This window comes from Pseudorca crassidens, chromosome 7 (genome assembly GCF_039906515.1).
Source record: "Pseudorca crassidens isolate mPseCra1 chromosome 7, mPseCra1.hap1, whole genome shotgun sequence".
In the NCBI taxonomy this organism is placed as follows: domain Eukaryota; kingdom Metazoa; phylum Chordata; class Mammalia; order Artiodactyla; family Delphinidae; genus Pseudorca; species Pseudorca crassidens.
In genome coordinates this window covers 66,456,133-66,482,339 of record NC_090302.1, presented here as the reverse complement: position 1 = coordinate 66,482,339, position 26,207 = coordinate 66,456,133, and the positions used below count along the sequence as shown (strand labels likewise).

Sequence of the window (26,207 nt, the reverse complement as noted above, 5' to 3'; positions counted from 1 at the left end):
TGAAATAACTAAAATACATGCACATTTAATTACATTCTTCAATTATTCTCCTTCTCTTCTCATTTCTTAGTTCTTCTCATGGAGTCATCCTATCCTAATCAGCAGCATTTGACAGATGGTTGTTCACGCCTCAAAATAGTTTCATCATTTGGCTTCTTCAATACTCTTTTCTCTTGGTTTTCTTTCTAGTTAACTGGCCTCTCCTTTTCTGGACCTTCCTCATCTGCCCAAACTCTAAGGGTTGGAGGCCCCAGGGCTTAGACCTGGTACCTCTTTTTTTTCCTATTTGCCTTCATTCCCTAGGTGATCCCATCCAGTCTCATGTTTTTAAATATAATCTAAATCCTCCTAACTCCAAAATTCATACCTCCAGCCCAGCCCTCTCCTCTAAATTTAATACTCAGTTATCCTACTGCTCACTTGATATCTTCATTTCAATGACAAATTGCACTTGGCTACAATGGTAAGCTGTCAATATGATTTTTAGTCCCTAGGGTTTTACATTTATTTTTTGGCAAATTCTGGTGTGCATTTATAAGAATAATTGTTATATTTTAATCCAACTTTGTTGGTATGTTTTCATATAAGGTTCCCACTACCCCACAATAATTAGTATATTATATTGTCAAATATATTCTATCATCAACTTTCTGCTCACTTTAATTAGAATCCTCACTGGTACCTTAAAGACTTAACTTTTTAAAGTTTTCTCTATATGATTGGCCATTAAACTCTGTGTGTTAAACCAATGCAAAATCTCCTGCTTTTTTTCTAACTTTTTCTGCTTCTATTAGCATTGTCTAAATACTTATCATCTTTTGCCTTGATATTTAAACTATCTCTTATCTAGCTACTTGCATTGAATTTCTGTTCTCTTGAACTTTAGTATCAGTCCTCACTGTATATCAGAAGCATCTGAGAGCTTTCAAAAACTAGCAAGGTGCAGGGACCACCCCAGTTATTTTAATTTAATTGGTCTAGCATAAGACCTGGGCATAGGTATTTTTAAAACTCCCCAGGTGAGGACAGCATGCAGCTAGGGTTGAAAACCACAGATATATTGGATTACTCATTAGTCTCAACAATCTACTTTCTCACCTTGATGTTTTCCAAGCTTTCTTTCTTCTAATGATTTTGTTCTACACACAAACCTTTCAAAATCAAATCAAATTTTAAGTCTAAGCCCAAATGCCATCACCTTCAAAAGCCTTACTAAATAATGACATCAATGAATAACAGTCTGTCTTTGTCCACTACATGTCCATGGTATATACTACATACATTCTATATATATAAGAGCTTCCTTGTACAATGGTACACATGTCCAACTTCCCTAATGTATCTTATACAGTGGACAAGGATCATGTTTAATTCATTATTGAATATCCCATTATTAGAGAGTCTTACATGTATTTGGTGCATTAAACTAAATTGAATTATAACCAATATAAACATACATAACTATCCATGTGCAAACCAATATTTTAGGCATTTAAAATCAAACACTAAAATATATGCATATTTAAAAATCATAATAATCCCATAGTGAGAAAAATGTTATAATTTGTCATTTCCAGTTATGTTGATATTTTAATGAGAGATACTTTCCTAAAAGTATATTGATACAAAGTGAAAACACTACTAGGAATATAAGACTGTGCAGTATATTATAACACTGGTTCATTATAAACAGAGATTAAATTTCTAAGTGATGTTTTCAGGTCACATTTTCTTAATATTTTCTGTGGTAAGATCACAAGTGAATCTGAAAACAGTATAGGGAGTATGATTTTACAGTACATTGTGTTCTGAGTGATAATAATAGTTCCTAACAAAGTCTAATAAAAGGCACAGACATTCTGTTACAAATATCACTTGGTTCATCTAGAAGATAGGACGTAGGAATAAGATGGTCACGTCCAATTCCACATGGATTGTCAGCTCGGATCCTGGTTTTTGCACAGTTTACCTTTCGAACATGATCCGAGTGACATTTCACAAATTCCTGGATAAATGTTGCTACACTCTGCTAGGAGAGAGACAGGCTATGTCATGCACAGATCAATAATAGCACTGTGTTTCATCAGCCTCAAAATCAAAAGTGCTTCATCTGGCAAAAGCCATGGCCCTAGAGAATCTGACATATATAAACTGAATACCCTACAAGGAATGTGTACTACACAAGCTATTGGGGTAAGATAAAAGAAAACTCTGGAGATTAACAATGAAGTACAATAAGAGAGTACTAGTTTTCTACTTCATTATTACGAGAGGCATGAAAACAGATCATAAAAATGGAAATGAGGCTATTTAAAATTCTACAATTCCTGACAGAAAAAAAATGGGTCCTGAACAATAAACACCTTCAATCTTTTTAATAAAGGCTGTTATGTAAATAAATATAAAGCAAAGACAAATATAAGTTTAGGATACAATAGTAACCATATAAATCTCTGTAGACGAAAATGGTGTTTTGGAGATCCACAAAATACAAAATTATACGGTTTACTTCAGACTTAGTAGTTATCATGTTCAATGTTTATTTGCTAAATTAACCTAAAGACCCAAAGTATTTGTTGACTAGGTTATGCTCTGTGGTTTTTAATGCCAGATTCTGACACTTGGCAAAAGTCCTTTATTTGGGGATATATTAAACTTATTTAAGATTAATTCGTTTATGTAATTGGACAAGAGACGAAGCAAACTTGAAAACTCAAATCCTAAAATGAACCTGCTTTGTTTCAGATGGATGTTACCAAAAAAGTTTCTGAGAAGAAAAATCTGCTGTTGCAGAATTTAGCTGTATCTGATTCAGGGGGCAGGGGAATCAAGAATTCATCAAGACTCTCCTCCCCACGGTCCAGGCAGCTGGTCGACTAGGCCGTTGGCCCTCAAGCGGTGCCTTGTCCCTTATTTAGCTCTGGGGAGTGCCTGGCAGACATGAGGGCTGTAGAGATGGACTTGGAGGGCAGACGGGTAAAATTACTTTAGAAGGTGCACCTTCTACCTGTACGAATCCTCTTCTCCTGGGGCTTGTGGATGGAAGAGTTTTAAAGGGTGGATGGATAGTTTGTGAGGAAGGAAGGTTGAGAAGTCAGAGGCCTGCAATGTGAGTCACAAAAGAGTCTAGAATGGGCTTTCGGCTTAGATGGAAGTAGGCTCTGTGCAGCAGTCCCAGAAGACTTGCACAAGAAGAGGTTCAGACAACAGAAAATAATCCTAAGCAGTTGTACAGTGGGTTTCCATTGAAAGTGATTTTTGCTGAATTTGGAGGATATAAAGTTGTAAGCATTGAATCTCTGAATGAGGTTCATCCATCTGAAGGATCTTCAAGATGGCACAGGAGTAAGACATGGAGATCCCCTTCCTCCCCATAAATACATAAAAAATACATCTACATGTGGAACAACTCCTATAGAACACCTACGGAACACAGGCAGAAGACCTCAGAATTTCCAAAAGGCAAGAACTCCCCATGTACCTGGCCATGTCGCTGACAGGGTCTTGGTGCTCCGGCCAGGTGTCAGGCCTGAGCCTCTGAGGTGGGAGAGCTGAGTTCATGACATCTGTCCACCAGAGACTTCCCGGCCCCTCATAATATCAATAGGTGAGAGTTCTCCCATAGATCTCCATCTCAATGCTAAGACCCAGCTCCACTCACCAACCAGCAAGCTACAGTGCTGGACCCCCCATGCCAAACAACTAGCAAGAAAGGAACACAACCCCATCCATTAGCAGAGAGGCTGCCTAAAATCATAATAAGTTCAAAGACACCCCAAAACACACCACCAGATGCAGTCCTGCACACCAAAAGATAAGATCCAGCCTCATTCATCAGAACACAGGCACCAGTTCCCTCCAAAAGGAAGCCTACACAACCCACTGAACCAAACTTACCCAGTGGGAGGAGACACCAAAAACAACAGGAACTATGAGCTTGCAGCCTGTGAAAAGGAGACCCCAAACACAGTAAGTTAAGCAAAATGAAAAGACAGAGAAATACAAAGCAGCTGATGGAGCAAGGTAAAACCCACCAGACCAAACAAATGAAGAGGAAATAGGCAGTCTACCTGAAAAAGAATTCAGAGTAATGATAGTAAAGATTATCCAAAATCTTGGAAATAGAATGGAGAAAATAAAAGAAACATTTAACAAGGACCTAGAAGAACTAAAGAGCAAACAAACAAGGATGAACAACACAGTAAATGAAATTAAAAATTCTCTACAAGGAATCAGTAGCAGAATAACTGAGGCAGAAGAAAGGATAAGGGACCTGGAAGATAAAACAGTGGAAATAACTACCACAGAGCAGAATACAGAGAAAAGAATGAAAAGAATTGAGAACAGTCTCAGAGACCTCTGGGACAATATCAAGTGCACCAACATTTGAATTATAGGGGGCTCAGAAGAAGAGAAAAAGAAAGGGACTGAGAAAATATTTCAAGAGATTATATTGAAAACTTCCCTCATATGGGAAAGGAAATTGTCAATCAACTCCAGGAAGCACAGAGTCCCATACAGGATAAATCCAAGGAGAAACACGCCAAGACACATATTAATCAAAAAATCAAAAATTAAATACAAAGAAAAAATATTGAAAGCAGCAAGGGAAAAGCAACAAATAACATAAAAAGGAATCCCCATAAGGTTAACAGCTGATCCTTCAGCAGAAACTCTGCAAGCCAGAACGGAGTGGCAGGACATAGTTAAAGTGATGAAAGGGAAAAACCTACAACCAAGATTACTCTACCCAGCAGGAATCTCATTCAGATTCAATGGAGAAATTAAAACCTTTACAGACAAGCAAAAGTTAAGAGAATTCAGTACCACAAAACCAGCTTTACAACAAATGCTAAAGGTACTTCTGTAGGCATGAAACACCAGAGAAGGAAAAGACATACAACTACAAACCCAAAACAATTAAGAAAATGGTAGTAGGAACATACATGTTGATAATTACCTTATATGTAAATGGATTAAATGCTCCAACCAAAAGACACAGACTGGCTGAATGGATAGAAAAACAAGGCCTGTATATACGCTGCCTACAGGAGACCCACTTCAGACCTAGGGACATGTACAGACTGAAAGTGAGGGCATGGAAAAAGATGTTCCCTACAAATGGAAATCAAAAGAAAGCTGGAGTAGCATTTCTTATATCAGACAAATTACACTTTAAAATAAAGACTATTACAAGAGACAAAGAAGGACACTACAGAATGATCAAGGGATCAATCCAAGAAGAAGATATAACAATTTTAAATATTTATGCACCCAACATTGGAGCACCACAATACACAAGGCAAATGCTAACAGCCATAAAAGGGGGAATTGACAGTAACACAATCACAGTAGGGGAATTTTAACACCCCACTTTCAACATGGACAGATCATCCAAAATGAAAAAATATAAGGAAACACAAGCTTTAAATAACACAACAGACCAGACAGACTTAATTGATATTTTTAGGACGTTCCACCCGAAAGTGGAAGAATATACTTTCTTCTCAAGTGCACATGGAACGTTCTCCAGAATAGACCACATATTGGGTCACAAATCAAGCCTTGGAAAATTTAAGAAAACTAAATAGTATCAAGCACCTTTTCTGACCACAACGCTATGAGACTAGAAATCAATTACAGGAAAAAAAACAGTAAAAAACACAAATCCATGGAGGCTAAACAGTGCACTGCTAAATAAACAAGAGATCACTGAAGAAATCAAAGAAGAAATTTAAAAAACCCGAGAAACAAATGACAATGAAAACATGACAATCCAAAACCTATGGGAAGCGGCAAAAGGAGTTCTAAGAGGGAAGTACATAGGATTTCAAGTTCACCTCAAGAAACAAGAAAAATCTCAAATAAACAATGTAATCTTACACCTAAAGCAAGTAGAAAAAGAAAAACAAAGAAAACCCAAAGTTAGCAGAAGGAAAGAAATCATAAAGATCAGAGTAGAAAGAAATGAAATACAAAAGAAGAAAATGATAGCAAAGATCAATAAAACTAAAATTTGGTTCTTTGAGAAGATAGACAAAATTGATAAAGCTTTAGCCAGACACATCAAGAAAAAAAGGGAGAGGACTCAAATCAATGAAATTAGAAATGAAAAAGGAGATATTACAACTGACACTGCAGAAATATAAAAGATCATAAGAGACTACTACAAGCAACTATATGCCAATAAAATGGACAACCTGGAAGAAAGGGACAAATTCTTGGAAAACTACAACTTTCCAAGACTGAACAAGGAAAAATTAGAAAATATAAACAGACCAATCGCAGGTAATGAAATTGAAACTGTAATTAAAAATCTTCCAGGGCTTCCCTGGTGGCACAGTGGTTAAGAAAACGCCTGCCAATGCAGGGGACATGGGTACGACCCCTGGTCCGGGAAGATCCCACGTGCTGCAGAGCAACTAAGCCTATGTGCCACAACTACTGAGCCTGTGCTCTAGAGTCTGTGCGCCACAACTACTGAAACCTGCGCGCCTAAGAGCCTGTGCTGCACAGCAAGAGAAGCCACCAAAATGAGAAGCCTGTGCACTGCAAAAAGAGTAGCCCCTCTTCGCCGCAACTGGACAAAGCCTGCGTGCAGCAACGAAGACACAACAAGGCCAAAAATAATAATCAATAAATAAAATAAATACATTTATAGAAAACAAAATCTTCCAGCAGAGAGGGTGTGGAGAAAATGGAACCCTCTTGCACTGTTGGTGGGAATGTAAATTGATACAGCTACTATGGAGAACAGTATGGAGGTTCCTTAAAACACTAAAAATAGAACTACCATATGACCCAGCAATCCCACTACTGGGCATATACCCTGAGAAAACCATAATGCAAAAAGAGTCATGTACCACAATGTTCATTGTAGCACTATTTACAGTAGCCAGGACATGGAAGCAACCTAAGTGTCCATCAACAGATGAACGGATAAAGAAGATGTGGCACATATATACAAAGTAATATTACTCAGCCATAAAAAGAAATTCAGTTATTTGTAGTGAGGTGGATGGACCTAGAGTCTGTCATACAGAGTGAAGTAAGTCAGATATAGAAAAACAAATATCATATGTTAACACATATATATGGAATCTAAAAAAAAAAAAAGGTTCTGAAGAACCTAGGGGCAGGACAGGAATAAAGACATAGAGACTGGACTTGAGGACACACGGAGAGGGAAGGGTAAGCTGGGACGAAGTGAGAGAGTAGCACTGATACATATACACTACCAAATGTAAAACAGATAGCTAGTGGGAAGCAGCTGCATAGCACAGCAAGATCAACTTGGTACTTTGTGACCACCTCGAGGGGTGGGATAGGGAGAGTGGGAGGGAGACGCAAGATATGGGGATATATGTATATGTATAGCTGATTCACTTTGTTATAAAGCAGAAATTAACACAACGTTGTAAAGCAATTATACTCCAATAAAGATGTTAAGAAAAATAAAAAAACGTAAAAAAAAAAATCTGCCAGCAAATAGAAGTCCAGGACCAGATGGCTTCACAGGTGAATTCTATCAAACATTTAGAGAAGAGTTAACACCTATCCTCCTCAAACTCTTCCAAAAAATTGCAGAGGGAGGAACAATCTCAAACTCATTTTATGATGCCATCATCACCCTGATACCAAAACTAGACAAAGATACTACAAAAAAAGAAAATTATAGACCAATATCAATGATGAACATAGATGCAAAAATATTCAATAAAATACTAGCAAACAGAATCCGACAACATATGAAAAGGATCATACACGATGATCAAGTGGGATTATCCCAGGGATGCAAGGATTCTTCAATAAACATAAAACAATCAATGTGATACACCATATTAACAAATTAAAGAATAAAAACCATATGAACATCTCAATAGATGTAGAAAAAGTTTCTGACAAAATTCAACACCCAATTATGATAAAAACACTCCAGAAACTGGGCACAGAGGGAACCTCCCTCGACATAATAAAAGGTATATATGACAAACCCACAGCAAATATCAATGTCAATGGTAAAAAACAGAAAGCATTTCTTCTAAGATCAGGAACAAGACAAGGATGTTCACTCTTGCCACTATTATTCAACATAGTTTTGGAAGCTTTAGCCACTACAATCAGAGAAGAAAAAGAAATAAAAGGAAACCAAATCGGAAAAGAAGAAGTAAAACTGTCACTGTTTGCTGATGACATGATACTATACATAGAAAATCCCAAAGATGTGACCAGAAAACTACTAGAGCTAATCAATGAATTTGGTAAAGTAGCAGGATACAAAATTAACACACAGAAATTTCTTTCATTACACTATACACTAACACTATACACTAACAAAGAAAGATCAGAAAGAGAATTTAAGGAAACAATTCCATTTACCATCGCAACAAAAAAATAAAATACCTAGGAATAAACCTACCTAATGAGGCAAAAGACCGGTACTCAGAACACTATAAAACACTGATGAAAGAAATCAAAGATAACATAAAGAGATGGAAAGATATACCACGCTCCTGGATTGGAAGAATCAATACTGTGAAAATGACTATACTACCCAAAGCAATCTACAGGTTCAATGCAATCCCTATCAAATTACCACTGGCAATTTTCACAGAACTAGAACTAGAAATTTTACAATTTGTATGGAAACACAAAAGACCCTGCATAGCGAAAGCAATCTTGAGTAAGAAAAATGGAGCTGGAGGAATCCAGCTCCCTGATTTCAGACTATACTACAAAGCTACACTAATCAAGACAGTATGGTACTGGCACAAAAACAGCAATATAGATCAATGGAACAGGATAGAAAGTCCAGAGGTAAACCCATGCACATATGGTCACCTTATCTATGATAAAGGAGTCAGGAATATACACAGTGGAGAAAAGACAGCCTCTTTAATAAGTGGTTCTGGGAAAAATGGATAGACAAATCAAAAAGAATGAAATTAAAACACACCCTAACACCATACACAAAAATAAACTCAAAATGGATTAAAGACCTAAATGTAAGGCCAGACACTATAAAACTCTTAGAGGAAAACATAGGCAGAACACTCTATGACATAAGTCACAGGTAGATCCTTTTTGACCCACCTCCTGGAGAAATGGAAATGAAAACAAAAATAAACAAATGGGACCTAATGAAACTTCAAAGCTTTTGCACAGCAAAGGAAACCTTGAACAAGACGAAAAGACAACCCTCAGAATGGGAGAAAATATTTGCAAACGAAGCAACTGACAAAGGATTCATCTCCAAAATATACAAGCAGTGGGCTTCCCTGGTGGTGCAGTGGTTGAGAGTCCGCCTGCCGATGCAGGGGACATGGGTTCGTGCCCCAGTCCGGGAAGATCCCACATGCCATGGAGCGGCTGCACCCGTGAGCCATGGCCACTGAGCCTGCCCGTCCAGAGCCTGTGCTCCACAACGGGAGAGGCCACAACAGTGAGAGGCCCGCATACCGCAAAAAAAAAAAAAAAAAAAATATATATATATATATATATATATATATATATATATGCAAGCAGCTCATGCAGCTCAAGAAAACAAACAACCCAATCCAAAAATGGGCAGAAGACCTAAAAAGACATTTCTCCAAAGAAGATATACAGATTACCGATAAACACATGAAAGAATGCTCAGTATCACTAATCATTAGAGAAATGCAAATCAAAACTACAATGAAGTATCACCTCACACTGGTCAGAATGGCCATCATCAAAAAATCTACAAACAATAAACGCTGGAGAGGGTGTGGAGAAAAGGGTACTCTCCTGCACTGTTGGTGGGAATTTAAATTGATACAGCCAGTATGGAGAACAGTATGGAGTTTCCTTAAAAGCTAAAAATAGAACTACCATATGACCCAGCAATCCCACTACTGGGCATATACCCTGAGAAAACCATAATTCAAAAAGATACACATACCACAATATTCACTGCAGCACTATTTACAGTAGCCAGTACGTGGAAGAAACCTAAATGTCCATCAATAGATGAATGGATAAAGAAGATGTGGCGCATATATACAATGGAATATTACTTGGCCATAGAAAGGAATGAAATTGAGTTTTTGGTAGTGAGGTGGATGGACCTAGAATCTGTCATACAGAGTGAAGTAAGTCAGAAAAAGAAAAACAAATATCGTATGCTAACCCATACATATGGAATTGAAAAAAGCGGTACTGATGAACCTAGTGGCAGGGCAGGAATAAAGACACAGATGTAGAGAATGGACTTGAGGGTACAGGGTGGGAAGGGGAAGCTGGGATGAAGTGAGAGAGTAGCACTGACATATATACATTACCAAATGTAAAATGGATGGCTAGTGGGAAGCTGCTGCATAGCACAAGGAGATCAGCTTGATGCTTTGTGATGACCTAGAGGGGTGCGATAGGGAGGCTGCAGAAAGAGGGGATATGGGGATATATGTATACATATAACTGTTTCACTTTGTTGTATAGCAGAAACTAACACAACATTGTAAAGCATTTATAGTCCAATAAAGATATGAAAAAAAAAATAAAAGAGTCTGCCTGCCAATGCAGGGGACATGGGTTTGAGCCCTGGTCCAGGAAGATCCCACATCTTGCAGAGCTACTAATCCTGCGTGCCGCAACTACTGAGCCTGCACTCTAGAGCCCGTGAGCCACAACTACTGAGCCCACGACCCACAACTACTGAGCCTACGACCCACAACTACTGAAGCCTGCACACCTAGAGCCTGTGCTCCGCAACGAGAAGCCGCCGTAATGAGAAGCCCGTGCACCACAATGAAGAGTAGCCCCTGCTAGCCACGACTAGAGAAAGCCTGCGTGCAGCAACGAAGACCCAAAGCACCCAAAAAGAAGAAAAAATTAAGATTCTTTCATGTTATATTGTGTGTCAATATTTCACTAATATTGGTGATTTAATAATATTCCTTGTATGAATATATCACAATCTGTTTATCCGCTCACTAACAAACGGACATTTCTGTTGTTTCTACCTTTTGGCTATTATTAATAATGCTGCTATGAATAATACTGCCTTAACATTGACTGTCTTCTTATATGGTGTCTTAAGGTAAGATAGAGGCAAGAGATTGGGTTTTCTCATTTCTTTTCTGAGCATGCACATAGCTCTATGAATGCATATGTCCTCTAGATTCCCAAGAATATGTCAGAGCCTTTCAAAACTCTTATGGGCATCTCATTCCCCATTCAAGCTATTTGGTTAATATATTGTTTGACGAAAACTGGAATCCATCACCCTCAGGCAACCTGAAGTTAAGACACTTGCCTGTACTGTAGCTGACAACCCCATCCACCAACCCCTCCCTGCCAAGAAGAGAGCTGTCCACACTGAATGAGATCAGAGTGCCTGGGGTCTTCCAGAGAACCAATGGATAGAGCAAATAATGACAATTAATTGGGAATGAGGCTTACAAGGAGCTCCAGTTCCATTCTGCTTCTTCTGATAGCTGCCAGGATGCATGGGGAACAGGCACTATTATTTTTCCAAGACTACTGCTGACCTGGGACAAATTAAAATGCCTGTTCCATCAAAGTTTCCTGTTCTTATCTAGACACATTTGTTTTTCTTGAATTAACACTCCTTAGATCCTTGCAAGTATGGTTAATTTCCAGAGTTTCACTGAAGAATTGTAAGTGATTCCTAATATGCACACAGAGTCTCTATAAAATGCTTTATCGTTTTCATGTAAAATACCTCTGCTTGATCTTCAATCTTTTTAAAGATAAGGAATTCATCTTTTCAGCTTAGAAGACCTGTAACTTCCTTGAACCATCTATTAATTCCCTTAGGAATATTACATTAACGCTTAGACGACTTGGTTCTGTACCCAGTGTTATGAAAGTGTTGATTCTCAACAATTTTTGCCCTTTTTTCCATTGTTTTTATGGAAGAGTAAATTTTCAAAGTCCTTACACTAATAGTGATATATGCTACAACATGGATGAACTTTGAAAACATTATGCTAAGTGAAAGAAGCCAGACACAAAAGGCCAGGTATTGTTGATTCCATCTATATTAAATGTCTAGAATACGCAAATCCAAATAAACAGAATGTAGATTAGTGATTGCCTAGGGCTCAGAGAGATGGAGAAATGGAAGGATGGTAAGCAAAGGGTTCAGGGTCTCTTTTTGACATTATGAAAATGTTCTAAAATTGATTTTGGTGATGGTTGCACAACTTTGTCCATATTGTAACAACCACTGAATTAAATGATAGAATTGTCTGGTATGTGAATTATGTTTCATTAAAGTTACTGCCAAAAATAATAATAGTGGGTGATTTTACCCACTCTCAATAATTGATACTTCATTTACCTCACTCTCAATAATTGACAAAACTGAACAGAAAACCAGCAACAACAGAAGAGTTGAACATCAGTATTAACCAACTACATGTAAGAGATATATATAGAACACCCAACCCAACAACAGCAAAATACAAATTCTTATCAAGTGCAAATGGAACATTCTCCAAGATCTACTATATGTTAGGTCACAAAACAAGTCTTAATACATTTATAAAAACCAGATCATAGAAAGTAACTTCCAGTGTAAGTGTGGAACATGGGTCAAGATTGGGTATAAGTCCACTCTTGGAATAAAGGCCAAACACATTTCCTGTTAGTACAACTAGTATACCACTAATCTTTTATAAGTAAAACATTTCTAAGCATTGCTTGAATCAAATCACTAGATATTGGAAGTAGGGAATTTATAATTTAAAATTATGTGTGATAGTGGTTTAAAAAGTATTTTCTAGAATGATGAAAATATTACTTCTGTGTAAACAATAAATCATTCCTTATACACACAAATACCTTTAAGAATGGATACTTGAGCAGTCTCCCAAGGCAATAGAAATAAAAGCAAAAATAAACAATAATATTGGGAACTAATCAAACTTACAAGCTTTTGCACAGCAAAGGAAACCATAAACAAAACAAAAAGACAACCTACCAACTGGGAGAAAATATTTGCAAGTGGTGTGACCAACAGAAGCTTAATTTCCAAAATATACAAACAGATCATACAATTCAATAACAACAACAGCAAAGAAAAATTCAATCAAAAAAGGGCAGAAGACCTAAGTAGACATTTCTCCAAAGAAGACATACAGATGGCTCATAGGTACATGAAAAGATGCTCATCATTGTTAATTATTAGAGAAATGAAAATCAAAACTGCAATGAGGTACCAACTCACACCAGTCAGAATGGCCATCATCAAAAATTTACAAATAACAAATGCTGGAGAGGGTGTGGAGAAAAGGGAATCCTCTTACACTGATGGTTGGAATGTACATTGTTGTAACCACTATGGAAAATAGTATGGAGGGTCCTCTAAAAACTAAAAATGGAGTTGCCATATGATCCAGCAATCCCACTCCTGAGGATACACCCAGACAAAACTATAATTCAAAAAGATACATGCACCCCTATGTTCAGAGCAGCACTATTTACAATAGCCAAGACATGGAAACAACCTAAATGTCCATTGACAGATGAATGGATAAAGATGTGGTATACACACACACACACACACACACACACACACACACAATGGAATATTACTCAGCCATTAGAAAGAATGAAATAATGCCATTTGCAGCAACACAGTTGGACCTACGGATTTTCATACTAAGAGAAGTAGGTCAGAAAGAGAAAGTCAAATACCATATGATATCACTTATATATGAAATCTAAAATACAACACAAATGAACATATCTATGAAACAGAAGAGACTCAGAGACACAGAGAACTTGTGGTTGCCAAGGGGGAGGAGGGGTGGGGAAAGGAAGGATTGGGAGTTTGGGATTAGTAGACGCAAACTATTATATACAGGATGGATAAACAAGGTCCTGCTGTATAGCACAGGGATTACATTCAATTCCTTGTGATAAAACCATAACAGAAAGGCATATGAAAAAGAATATATATGTATAATTGAGTCACTTTGCTGTCAGCAGAAATTAACACAACATTGTAAATCGACTATACTTCAATAAAAAATTTTTAAAAAGAATAGAGACTTAAGGAATAATCTGTTCTTTTTTATTTGCTTTAAGATTAAATTATGATAACCAGCAGTAAGGTATACTGTGTCTAAAAATTGTTACAGAAAACTCAGCTCACCTGAGTAAAAATATATGTGCTATAGGAACACATTAATATAGATATTTAAATTAAAATCTTCACATTTTATACTAGTATTTGCAAAGAAGAGCTGGGGCAATTACTAGTTAATAATGTGATTTATAATGATAAATGGAAAGTTTTAGACATGGGCAAATGGGTGAGCTAAATGAATTTATGGAGCCTGCTTTTAAAATCTAAGATATAACAGAATAAATATGACATAAAAATTTTAAGGTAAAGAAAAAAACTAAGTGGAAAAGGAATTCTAGTAAAATACTTGTCAAAAGATTTGGAGTTCTCCTTAATAAGACCTTATTTAAGAAATCTAGATATTAAACATTTCATCAGTTAGCAGTGTCTGGGAAATTTTTAAACTCATAGACATGTCTAACACAAATATGAACCAAACAACACATGTAAAACAAAATATCCATTTTTGTAATATAGTCTACTGGAATTTATTTGTAAAGTTCCCTTTACCTTTATTGTCTGTCTGCTTGTTTGAAACCGCTGATCAGACACTTGCTGCTGGTGAAGGAGCTTTTCATTGACTTCTTTATATTCTTTAATAGACAGTTCTGCTGCTTTTTTGGCATTCAAAAGTACACTGTTCTGTTGTTGCAAGGATACTATACGTTCTCGTAATAAAATAATACTGTTACTTGACTTCTGGGCCGTTATATTTTTCCAGTTTTCTCTGTTAACTATACAAAAAGAATGCTAATAATTTTTTTAAAAATCTCATTAAATTAAAAAGACATTGTTAATTTCATATGTATTCTTACCTCTGGTAGGACCTGTCGTATGTGAACTCTTTTGAATATTACTATTCTTCTTTTGAAAAGTTGGTTTTTTGGCATTCTTGTGAAAATAATTCTAAATTTGAAAGTTTCATAAAAATTAGATTATTACTCAATAACAATTTCAAGTGAACCAACATAGTATACAATATTTCTTTACTTAAAAACATATTTGTGCAGAGTTAAAAAATAAGTCTGGACAATAAAATTCTATAATTGATGGCAAGAACTCATAAATGAACATAATACGTGCACTAACGTTGACCTAGCAGGTAGAAGATAAAAATACAAAAATGAACCCAAAAGTAGTAGAAACTTAACCTATGAACAGTTTACAAAGCTAGGAGCAAAAATAGTAAAAGTGACAAAAATAAAATAACTATATTTAATAATGTATTCTCTGGGAATCTAGTTCCTTTTCTCAAATACTGTTCTCCATTGTAGAATGACAAATCCCTTCTTACAAATGAAGCTAAAATAATGTTGATGAAAATAAAGTAACTTTCCTTGAATCTGTATCTTTTCCTCATGACATTCCAACACACTGAGACTAAATAAATAAAATGAAGCCATGTTGACTTTTGTTCCAAACTGTTTCACCGATCTATAAAAGCTTTCCCAAAACAAAAACTTAAATAGGAATATGTTTCAAAGTATTATAAATCCTAATAATAAAATATGTTGTTTTGTTTAAGAATTTATTGCCTGGGAAACAGGAAAAATATCAACCTAGAAAACTATTTCTTTAAAAAAAGGAATTTTTTTCAAACAACCCAATTCAGGAACATATAAATAATTATAATAAAAATGGAAGGAAAAAATAAATTTGACCAAATGTTAGACAACGAGCCATATACTTTATATCAACAGATATATAAACTATACTATATTATACATAAGGCATGGCCCTAAAGTAATAGAACTGATTTATTAACACAAATACCAGAAACTTCTAACTAAGATAGGGTTTTCCTTTAAACGAATTACTTTCCTTTAAACGAACTATGTTTCATTAAATATCTCATTTGAACTTGTCTTCAGAACTAGTATATAAGATATATTTTTAAATGTTTCATTCCCTTATTAAGATTCAGTTAATATTATGCACTGGTCATGTATCTACCACTATAAAAAGATCCAAAATAGAACTATCAAATTACCAATATTAGTTACCAGACTTGATATCAAATTAACTGGACCTAAAATAAAAAAGAGGCTTCCATTTCCAGTATTATTATTGATCAGAAATCAAGAAATATTCTTATACTTTTGAAGGAAGCACACTTAAAGCATGTTTTAAACATGACAAAGTGTTAAGGGAAATTCTGAGGCCAAAAATAAAGTAAAGCAAGAATTCAGAAGGATTTCCCTGGCAGTCCAGTGGTTATGATTCCAGGCTTTCACTGCTGGGGGCCCAGGTTCAATCTCAGGGACTAAGATCCCACAAGCCGTGTGGTGCAGTGAAAAGAAAAAAGAATCCAGAGAGACAAGTGAAAAGCAAAGTGGCTAGCAAAATATAGGACAACTCATAATCCCTTGTGACCTTGAAATTCAATTTAAATACCAAAGCAGAATATAGGAGGAAAGGAAAGAAAGCCTAGGCCCCAGCTCCAGATGAGAAATTGGAAGTCACAAAGCTAGGGCACTGTATATAGCAATGGCCTGTACCTTTTTTATTGCTGAGTAGTATTCTATGGTATCGATGTATCATAGTTTGATTAACCATTCAGCTATTAAAGAAAATTTTGGTCGTTGCAGTTTTTAGCTATTAAAAATAAAGCTGTTATGACCATTCATGTACAAGTTTTTTAGGTAAACATAAATTTTCATTTCTATAAGTGTCCAAGAGTGAGAAAGCTGGGTTGTATGGTGAGCATATGATTAATATTTTTTTTTTAAAGAAACTGCCTACTGTTTCCCAGAGTGCTATACCACTTTATATTCACACAAGCACTGCATAAGAGATCCAGTTTCTCTGCATCCTTGTTAGCACTTGGTATTGTCGCTATTTTTTATTTTAGGTGTTCTAACAGATGTGTATCTCATCAGGGTCTTAATCTGCATTTCCCTAATGGTTAATGATGTTGAATGTCTTTATGTGTGTGTACTTGCCATACATTTATTCTTTTCAGTGAAATGTCTGTTCATGTCTTTTGCCTGTTTTCTCCTTAGATTGTTTGATTTTCTACTGTTGAGCTTTAACAAAATCCTTATATATTCAAGATATCAGTCCTTTGTCAAATATATGATTTATAAATACTTCCTCCCAGTCTGTAGTATGTCTTTTTAATCCTCTTAATAGGGTCTTTCACAAAGCAGAAGTTCTTAATATTTCATGAAGTCAAAATTTGATGTTTTCTTTTAGGGATCATGCTTTTGATAACATGTCTAAAAACTCTTCAGCAAGTCTTAACTCCCAGAGATTTTCCTTTTGGTTCCTTCTGAAAGTTTTATAATTTGTTTTACACTTATATCTGTGATCTATTTCAAGTTAATTTCTGCATAAGATGTGAGGTTTAGGTATAGGTTTATTGTTTTTTGTTTTTGTTTTTTTTTGCTTTTTTTTTTTTTTTTTTTGCGGTACGCGGGCCCCTCACTGTTGCGGCCCCTCCCGCCGCGGAGCACAGACCCCGGACGCGCAGAACCAGCGGCCACGGATCACGGGCCCAGCCGCTCCGCGGCATGTGGGATCTTCCCGGACCGGGACACGAACCTGTATCCCCTGCATCGGCAGGCGGACTCTCAACCACCGCGCCACCAGGGAAGCCCGGTTTATTGTTTTTTGCCTAGGGATCTCCAGTTGTTCCAGCACTATTTGTTGAAAAGACTATCCTTCCTCTATTGAACTGCTTTTGCACACTTTTCAAAAATCAGTTGTTTTTCATACATGTGGAGCCACTTCTAAGTTCTATATTCCATCATGTAAGTATTAAACCTTTCTTCCCCTCTTGGTGGGTGTTTGGTGTCACCAGTCCTGACATCAAATTGAGTGGTGGGGAATGATGACATCCTCTGTGGGGCAGACACAAAATAGTTATCTTATTTTTTGGTTAATTTCCCATTTGGTTCTTTTCTATATATTCTATTTCATTGATGAGAATTTCTATTTCATTCTTGAGATGTTCTAGTTTTTCATTTGTTTCAAACCTGTTTGTAAATGCTTGTTGAAGCATTTTTAATGACAGTTACTTTAAAGTGCTGTCATATAATCTGATTGTCTATGTCATCTTGCTGTTACCTTCTGTTGTTTCCTTTTTTTCATGCAAGTTGAGGTGTTCCTGGTTGCTAGGTATAATGAGTGATTTTCAGTTATATCCTGGACATTTTGGGTATTATGTTTCAAGACTCCATATCTTATTTAAATCTTTTGTTTTAGCAGGTTTCCTCTGATGCCACACTCATGGGGCAAGGAGGACCACCTCATTACCGCCAGTTGGGGATAGAAGTTCAGTCTCTGCTGACACCCTGGTTGAGGAGGGGCACCTCATTACTCTTGGTGGGGGTGAAAGTTCAGGCTCCCCACAGACCTCTGCTAATACCCCTGGTTGGGAAATGGAGCAGGACTTTGTTTCTGCTCCTAACTTGGCCTCTCTTGACACAGTGCGGAGGGTGTGGGAGGCTTTATAGATATGCGAGGTAATGAAAGTCCGAATTTCTGCACTTCACCTCTGAAATCCAGAGGAACCCTGCTAGGAAACAAAAGGGGCATCTCTTTATTGCTGGATAGAGGTGGATGTCCAGCTCCCCATGTGGTCTCTAATGACATAAACTGAGGGAGTCATTACCATTGGCCCCTCACTGGGCCCTGTTAGAAGGAGGAGGGATGCCTTCTTATAGCCAGGTGAGAGTGAAAGTGTAGGTTCCCCACTAGGTCTTTACTGGTGGGGGTAGCTGTAGGGTTGTAATTTTTTCTGTGGTGTTCGGCTAGAGTAGTACAGTTATTGTGTAAAAGTTTTCTGTCTTACTGGGCTGTCCATTTCCTAGTCCTTTGACTAGAGAGAACAGGGTTTTACAGGGGGCTTTTATCATCTAACCAATTGGCCTTTCCAAGTTGCAGGTTTCTTCAGCACCCAGGCCAGGATATGTCAGGCAAAATGAAAACCCAGAGAACTCACCAATCATGTTCTTCTTTCAGTGCTGAGATCCCTACCCAGTGTGTCTCCTCTCCACCTTTCAGAGTCTTCTCATAGTTTTATTATTAAATTTATATTTATACAGTCCCTATCAAAATCCCAAAGGATTGTTTGTGAGAAGCTGATTCTAAAGAGCCAAGGACCAAGAATACTGAAGAGACTCTTGAAAGAAAACAAGGTGGGAGACTTGCTCTATTATAAATCAGGAGTACTATACAATAATCTTAATGAGACAGTATGGTATAGATAAATATACTGATGGAACAGAAGAAAAAGTCTAGAGACATACCTGCATGTATATGCACGTGTGATTTACAGCAAAGTTGGTGCTGTTGAACAGTGGGGCAAAGTGTAAAACTTAATCCCTATCATTCATCACATGCAAAAATCAATGCCAGACAGACATAAAAATCAAAACAGTAAATCAGTTAAAATAGAAAAAGATAACAAGTAAGGTAGTATAAAAAATATCTAAGTTGAAGTAGGTAAAAAATAATTACAGAGAACATAAAAAGTGTTATTCATACAGGAAAAAAATTGTTAAATTTGACCACAATAGAATTATGATGTTCTATTCCCCAAAAGATTCCAATAAAAAAGGTGAAAAGGCATAGCATGGAGTAGGGCAAGATATCTACAGTGTATATAATCAACATAAGGCTCATATGTAGCATATGTAAGAACTCCTACAGATGAATAAGAAAAAGACGGACAACTCATTTGTAAATGGCACAGAGTTGAGGAAGCAATTCACTGAAGAATTCCAAATGGTCAATAATTGTAAGAAAGTATTATTCAACACTTTATTAGTAATCACACAATGTAAACTAAACCCACAATGATATACCTCAACATACAAACAAAAGTGGCTGAGATAAGAAGGACTAACATAACAAATGTTGATGAGAAGCAGTAAAAACGTTTACAGCCTGCTGGTGGGTACAACACTTTGGAAAATAGCAGTATCACCGAAAATCGTAGAAACACATAGTCTATGGTGCAGTAATTCTATCCCCTAGGGATTTCATTACAGACACGTCCATACCAGTACAGTGGAAGACATTTACAAGAATATTCATTGCAACATTATTTGCAAGAAATCCAAACTGAAGCAACCCAAAATTCAGCAATAGAATGGATAAATAAATTGTGATATATTCGGACAATGAAATACTATATACAACAAAAAAAATGAATGAACTCCACATAACACTGAATAAAATAAGGCAAGAAACAAAAGAAGACATACCTTATAGATTCCATAAAGTTCAAAAGCAGGCAAAATTAACCATAATATTAGAAGAAATAAAATTATAAAGAAAAGAAGGGGAGTGATTAAAGGTAAGATAATGGTTACCTTTGGAGTGAGGGAGAAGTTCTACTATTTCCCAAACCCAGCTGGTACAATTTGATCAACTGTTACTTTCTGACTGCCAACAATGTACACAGATCTACTCAAAGTAGTTTACACTAACACTCTCTTATTTTATGAATAGAATTATGAGTTCCTTTTATTTATAAACTCATTAAGCAGCACAAAATCAACTGCAAATAAACAAAATTCACAATAATATAATGTATAACAAAATAGTTTTCTGTAAAATCTATTTATCAACCAACCACTCAATCAGCAGGTACTTAGAATATAATTCTTCATCATGGTAGTAACTAAAATAAACTTTTGTCATCCTGGAACTTTTTCCTCTAAAGTTCTGGCCAGATCTCAAATAATAAACACTTTGAATTAGGTTTTTAAAGAACCTTATATGTTACTTCAATGGTAATCTTTTTTTTTTTTTAAACAAAATAAAATTACCTTTTTTCATTTTTTCACTGATTTACGTTGAATAGATAAAACTTTTGATGACATGATGTATCAATGATAAGAATTATTGAATAAGTTGTTTTGGAACGTCAATATTTTAAGATTTAAAATATATTGGGGATGGGGGGTGCTTCAAGATGGTGGAGTAAGATGTGGAGGAGATCACCTTCCTCCCCACAAATACATCAGAAATACATCTACATGTGGAACAACTCCTACAGAACACCTACTGAAAACTGGCAGAAGACCTCAGGCTTCCAAAAAGGCAAGAAACTCCCCACGTACCTGGCCGTGAGACTGACAGGGTCTTGGTGCTCCGGCCGGGTGTCAGGCCTGAGCCTCTGATGTGGGAGTGCCAAGTTCAGCACACTGGTCAACCAGAGACGTCCCGGCCCTGTGTAATATCAATCGGTGAGACCTCTCCCGGAGATCTCCATCTCAACGTTAAGACCCACCTCCTCTCAACGACCAGCAAGCTCCAGAGCTGGACACCCCATGCCAAACAACTAGCAAGACAGGAACACAACACCATCCATTAGCAGAGAGGCTGCCTAAAATCATACTATGTTCACAGACACCCCAGAACATACCACCAGACCTGGACCAGCCCACCACAAAGACAAGATTCAGCTTCATCCACCAGACACAGGCACTAGTCCCCTCCACCAGGAAGCCTACACAACCCACTGAACCAACTTTAGCCACTGGGGACAGACACCAAAAACAACGAGAACTACGAACCTGCAGCCTGCAAAAAGGAGACTGCAAACGCAGTAAGATAAGCAAAATGAGAAGACAGAAAAACACATACCAGATGAAGGAGCAAGGTAAAAACCCACCAGACCTAACAAATGAAGAAGAAATAGGCACTCTACCTGAAAAAGAATTCAGAATAATGATAGTAAAGATGATCCAAAATCTTGGAAATAGAATAGAGAAAATGCAAGAAACATTTAACAAGGACCTAGAAGAACTAAAGAGGAAACAAGCAACAATGAACAACCCAATAAATGAAATTTAAAATACTCTAGAAGGGATCAATAGCAGAATAACTCAGGCAGAAGAACGGATAAGTGACCTGGAAGAAAAAATAGTGGAAATAACTACTGCAGAGCAGAATAAAGAAAAAAGAATGAAAAGAACTGAGGACAGTCTCAGAAACCTCTAGGACAACATTAAACGCACCAACATTCGAATTACAGGGGTCCCAGAAGAGGAAGAGAAAAAGAAAGGGACTGAGAAAATATTTGAAGAGATTATAGTGGAAAACTTCCCTAATATGGGAAAGGAAATAGTTAATCAAGTCCAGGAAGCACAGAGAGTCCCACAGAGGATAAATCCAAGCAGAAACACACCAAGACACATATTAATCAAACTATCAAAAATTAAATACAAAGAAAACATTAAAAGCAGCAAGGGAAAAACAACAAATAACACAGAAGGGAATCCCCATAAGGTTAACAGCTGATCTTTTAGCAGAAACTCTGCAAGCCAGAAGGGACTAGCAGGACATATTTAAAGTGATGAAGGAGAAAAACCTAAAACCAAGATTACTCTACCCAGCATGGATCTCATTCATATTTGATGGAGAAATTAAAACCTTTACAGAAAAGCAAGAGCTGAGAGAGTTCAGCACCACCAAACCAGCTTTACAACAAATCTAAAGGAACTTCTCTAGGCAAGAAACACAAGAGAAGGAAAAGACCTACAATAACAAACCCAAAACAATTAAGAAAATGGGAATAGGAACATACATATCGATAATTACCTTAAATGCAAATGGATTAAATGCTTCCACCAAAAGACACACACTGGCCTAATGGATACAAAAACAAGACCCATATATATGCTTTCTATAAGAGATCCAATTCAGACCCAGGGACACATACAGACTAAAAGTGAGGGCATGGAAAAAGGTATTCCATGCAAATGGAAATCAAAAGAAAGCTGGAGTAGCAATTCCCATATCAGACAACATAGACTTTAAAATAAAGACTATTATAAGAGATAAAGAAGGACACTACATAATGATCAAGGGATCGATCCAAGAAGAAGATATAACAATTATAAATATTAATGCACCCAACATAGGAGCACCTGAATACATAAGGCAAATACTAAGAGCCATAAAAGGGGAAATCGACAGGAACACACTCATAGTAGGGGACTTTAACACCCCACTTTCACCAATGGACAGATCATCCAAAATGAAAATAAATAAGGAAACACAAGCTTTAAATGATACAATAAACAAGATGGACTTAATTGATATTTATAGGACATTCCATCCAAAAACAACAGAATACACATTTTTCTCAAGTGCTCATGGAACATTCTCCAGGATAGATCATATCTTTGGTCACAAATCAAGCCTTGGTAAATTTAAGAAAACTGAAATCATATCAAGTATTTTTTCTGACCACAACGCTATGAGACTACATATCAATTACAGGAAAAGATCTGTAAAAATTACAAACACATGGAGGCTAAACAATACACTACTTAATAACGAAGTGATCACTAAAAAAATCAAAGAGGAAATCAAAAAATACCTAGAAATAAATGACAATGGAGACACGATGACCCAAAACCTATGGGATGCAGGAAAAGCAGTTTTAAGAGGGAAGTTTATAGCAATACAATCCTACCTTATGAAGCAGGAAAAATCTCAAATAAACAACCTAAGCTTGCACATAAAGCAATTAGAGAAAGAAGAACAAAAAAACCCAAAGTTAGCAGAAGGAAAAAAATCATAAAGATCAGATCAGAAATAAATGAAAAAGAAATGAAGGAAATGATAGCTAAGATCAATAAAACTAAAAGCTGGTTCTTTGAGAACATAAGCAAAATTGATATACCATTAGCAAGACTCATCAAGAAAAAAAGGGAGAAGACTCAAATCAATAGAATTAGAAATGAAAAAGAAGTTACAGCTGACACTGCAGAAATACAAAGGATCATGAGAGATTACTACAAGCAACTATATGCCAATAAAATGGACAACCTGGAAGAAATGGACAAATTCATAGAAAAGCACAGCCTTCCGAGACTGAACCAGGAAGAAATAGAAAATATAAACAGACCAATCACAAGCAGTGAAATTGAAACTGGGATTAGAAATCTTCCAACAAACAAAAGCCCAGGACTAGATGGCTTCAGAGGCGAATTCTATCAAACATTTAGAGAAGAGCTAACACCTATCCTTCTCAAACTCTTCCAAAATATAGCAGAGGGAGGAACACTCGCAAACTCATTCTACGAGGCCACCATCACCCTGAAACCAAACCAGACAAAGAGCAGAAAAAAAGAAAACTACGGGCCAATATCACTGATGAACATAGATGCAAAAATCCTCAACAAAATACTGGCAAACAAAATCCAACAGCACATTAAAAGGATCACACACCATGATCAAGTGGGGTTTCTTCCTGGAATGCAAGGATTCTTCAGTATACGCAAATCAATCAATGTAATAAACCATATTAACCAATTGAAGGAGAAACCATCTCAATAGATGCAGAGAAAGCTTTCGACAAAATTCAACACCCATTTATGATAAAAACCCTGCAGAAAGTAGGCATAGAGGGAACTTTCCTCAACATAATAAAGGCCATATATGACAAACCCAGAGCCAATATCGTCCTCAATGGTGAAAAACTGAAACCATTTCCAGTAAGATCAGGAACAAGACAAGGTTGCCCACTCTTTCCACTATTATTCAACGTAGTTTTGGAAGTTCTAGCCACAGCAATCAGAGAAGAAAAAGAAATAAAAGGAATCCAAATCGGAAAAGAAGAAGTAAAGCTGTCACTGTTTGCAGATGTCATGATACTATACATAGAGAATCCTAACGATGCCACCAGAAAACTACTAGAGCTAATCAATGCATTTGGTAAAGTAGCAGGATCCAAAATTAATGCACAGAAATCTCTGGCATTCCTACACACTAATGATGAAAAATCTGAAAGTGAAATCAAGAAAACACTCCCATTTACCATTGCAACAAAAAAGAATAAAATATCTAGGAATAAACCTACCTAAGGAGACAAAAGACCTGTATGCAGAAAATTATAAGACACTGATGAAAGAAATTAAAGATGATACAAATAGATGGAGAGACATATCATGTCCTTGAATTGGAAGAATCAACATTGTGAAAATGACTCTACTACCCAAAGTAATCTACAGATTCAATGCAATCCCTATCAAACTACCAATGGCATTTTTCACAGAACTAGAACAAAAAATTTCACAATTTGTATGGAAATACAAAAGACCCCAAATAGCCAAAGCAATCCTGAGAACAAAAAACAGAGCTGGAGGAATCAGGCTCCCTGACTTCAGACTATACTGCAAAGCTAAATTAATCAAGACAGTATGGTACTGGCACAAAAACAGAAATATAGATCAATGGAACAGGACAGAAAGCCCAGAGATAAACCCACGCACATATGGTCACCTTATCTTTTATAAAGGAGGTAAGAATATAAAATGGAGAAAAGACAGCCTCTTCAATAAGTGGTGCTGGGAAAACTGGACAGATACAAATAAAAGTATGAGATTAGAACACTCCCTAACACCATACACAAAAATAAACTGAAAACGGATTAAAGACCTAAATGTAAGGCCAGAAACTATCAAACTCTTAGAGGAAAACATAGGCAGAACACTCTATGACATCAATCACAGCAAGATCCTTTTTGACCCACCTTCTAGAGAAATGGAAATAAAAACAAAAATAAACAAATGGGACCTAATGAAACTTAAAAGCTTTTGCACAGCAAAGGAAACCATAAACAAGACCAAAAGACAACCCTCACAATGGGAGAAAATATTTGCAAATGAAGCAACTGACAAAGGATTAATCCCCCAAATTTACAACCAGCTCATGCAGCTAAGTAACAAAAAAGCAAACAACCCTATCCAAAAATGGGCAGAAGACCTAAATAGACACTTCTCCAAAGATGATATACATATTGCCAACAAACACATGAAAGAATGCTCAACATCATTAATCATTAGAGAAATGCAAATCAAAACTACAATGAGATATCATCTCACACCGGTCAGAATGGCCATCATCAAAAAATCTAGAAACAATACATGCTGGAGAGGGTGTGGAGAAAAGGGAACCCTCTTGCACTGTTGATAGGAATGTAAATTGATACAGCCACTGTGGAGAACAGTATGGAGGTTCCTTAAAAAACTAAAAATAGAACTACCATATGACCCAGCAATCCTACTACTGGGCATATACCCTGAGAAAACTGTAATTCAAAAAGAGTCATGTACCAAAATGT

General features: G+C 36.6%; 1 protein-coding gene across 7 annotated transcripts in view; it reads right to left on the bottom strand.

Annotated features, from left to right (window-relative positions):
* The window catches only part of CNTLN (centlein), a 328,541-nt gene that overhangs the window by 71,241 nt on the left and 231,093 nt on the right, over positions 1-26,207 (bottom strand). For 6 of the 7 annotated variants that reach the window (XM_067744463.1, XM_067744465.1, XM_067744462.1 and 3 more), the window contains exons 17-18: positions 14,935-15,025; positions 14,630-14,853 (exon numbers count right to left, since the gene is read on the bottom strand). The exons of the other annotated variant lie outside the window; for it this stretch is intronic. In XM_067744463.1, the coding sequence (XP_067600564.1) occupies positions 14,630-14,853; positions 14,935-15,025 (315 nt within the window). The remainder of the gene's footprint in view (positions 1-14,629; positions 14,854-14,934; positions 15,026-26,207) is intronic. 7 annotated transcript variants of the gene reach the window in all.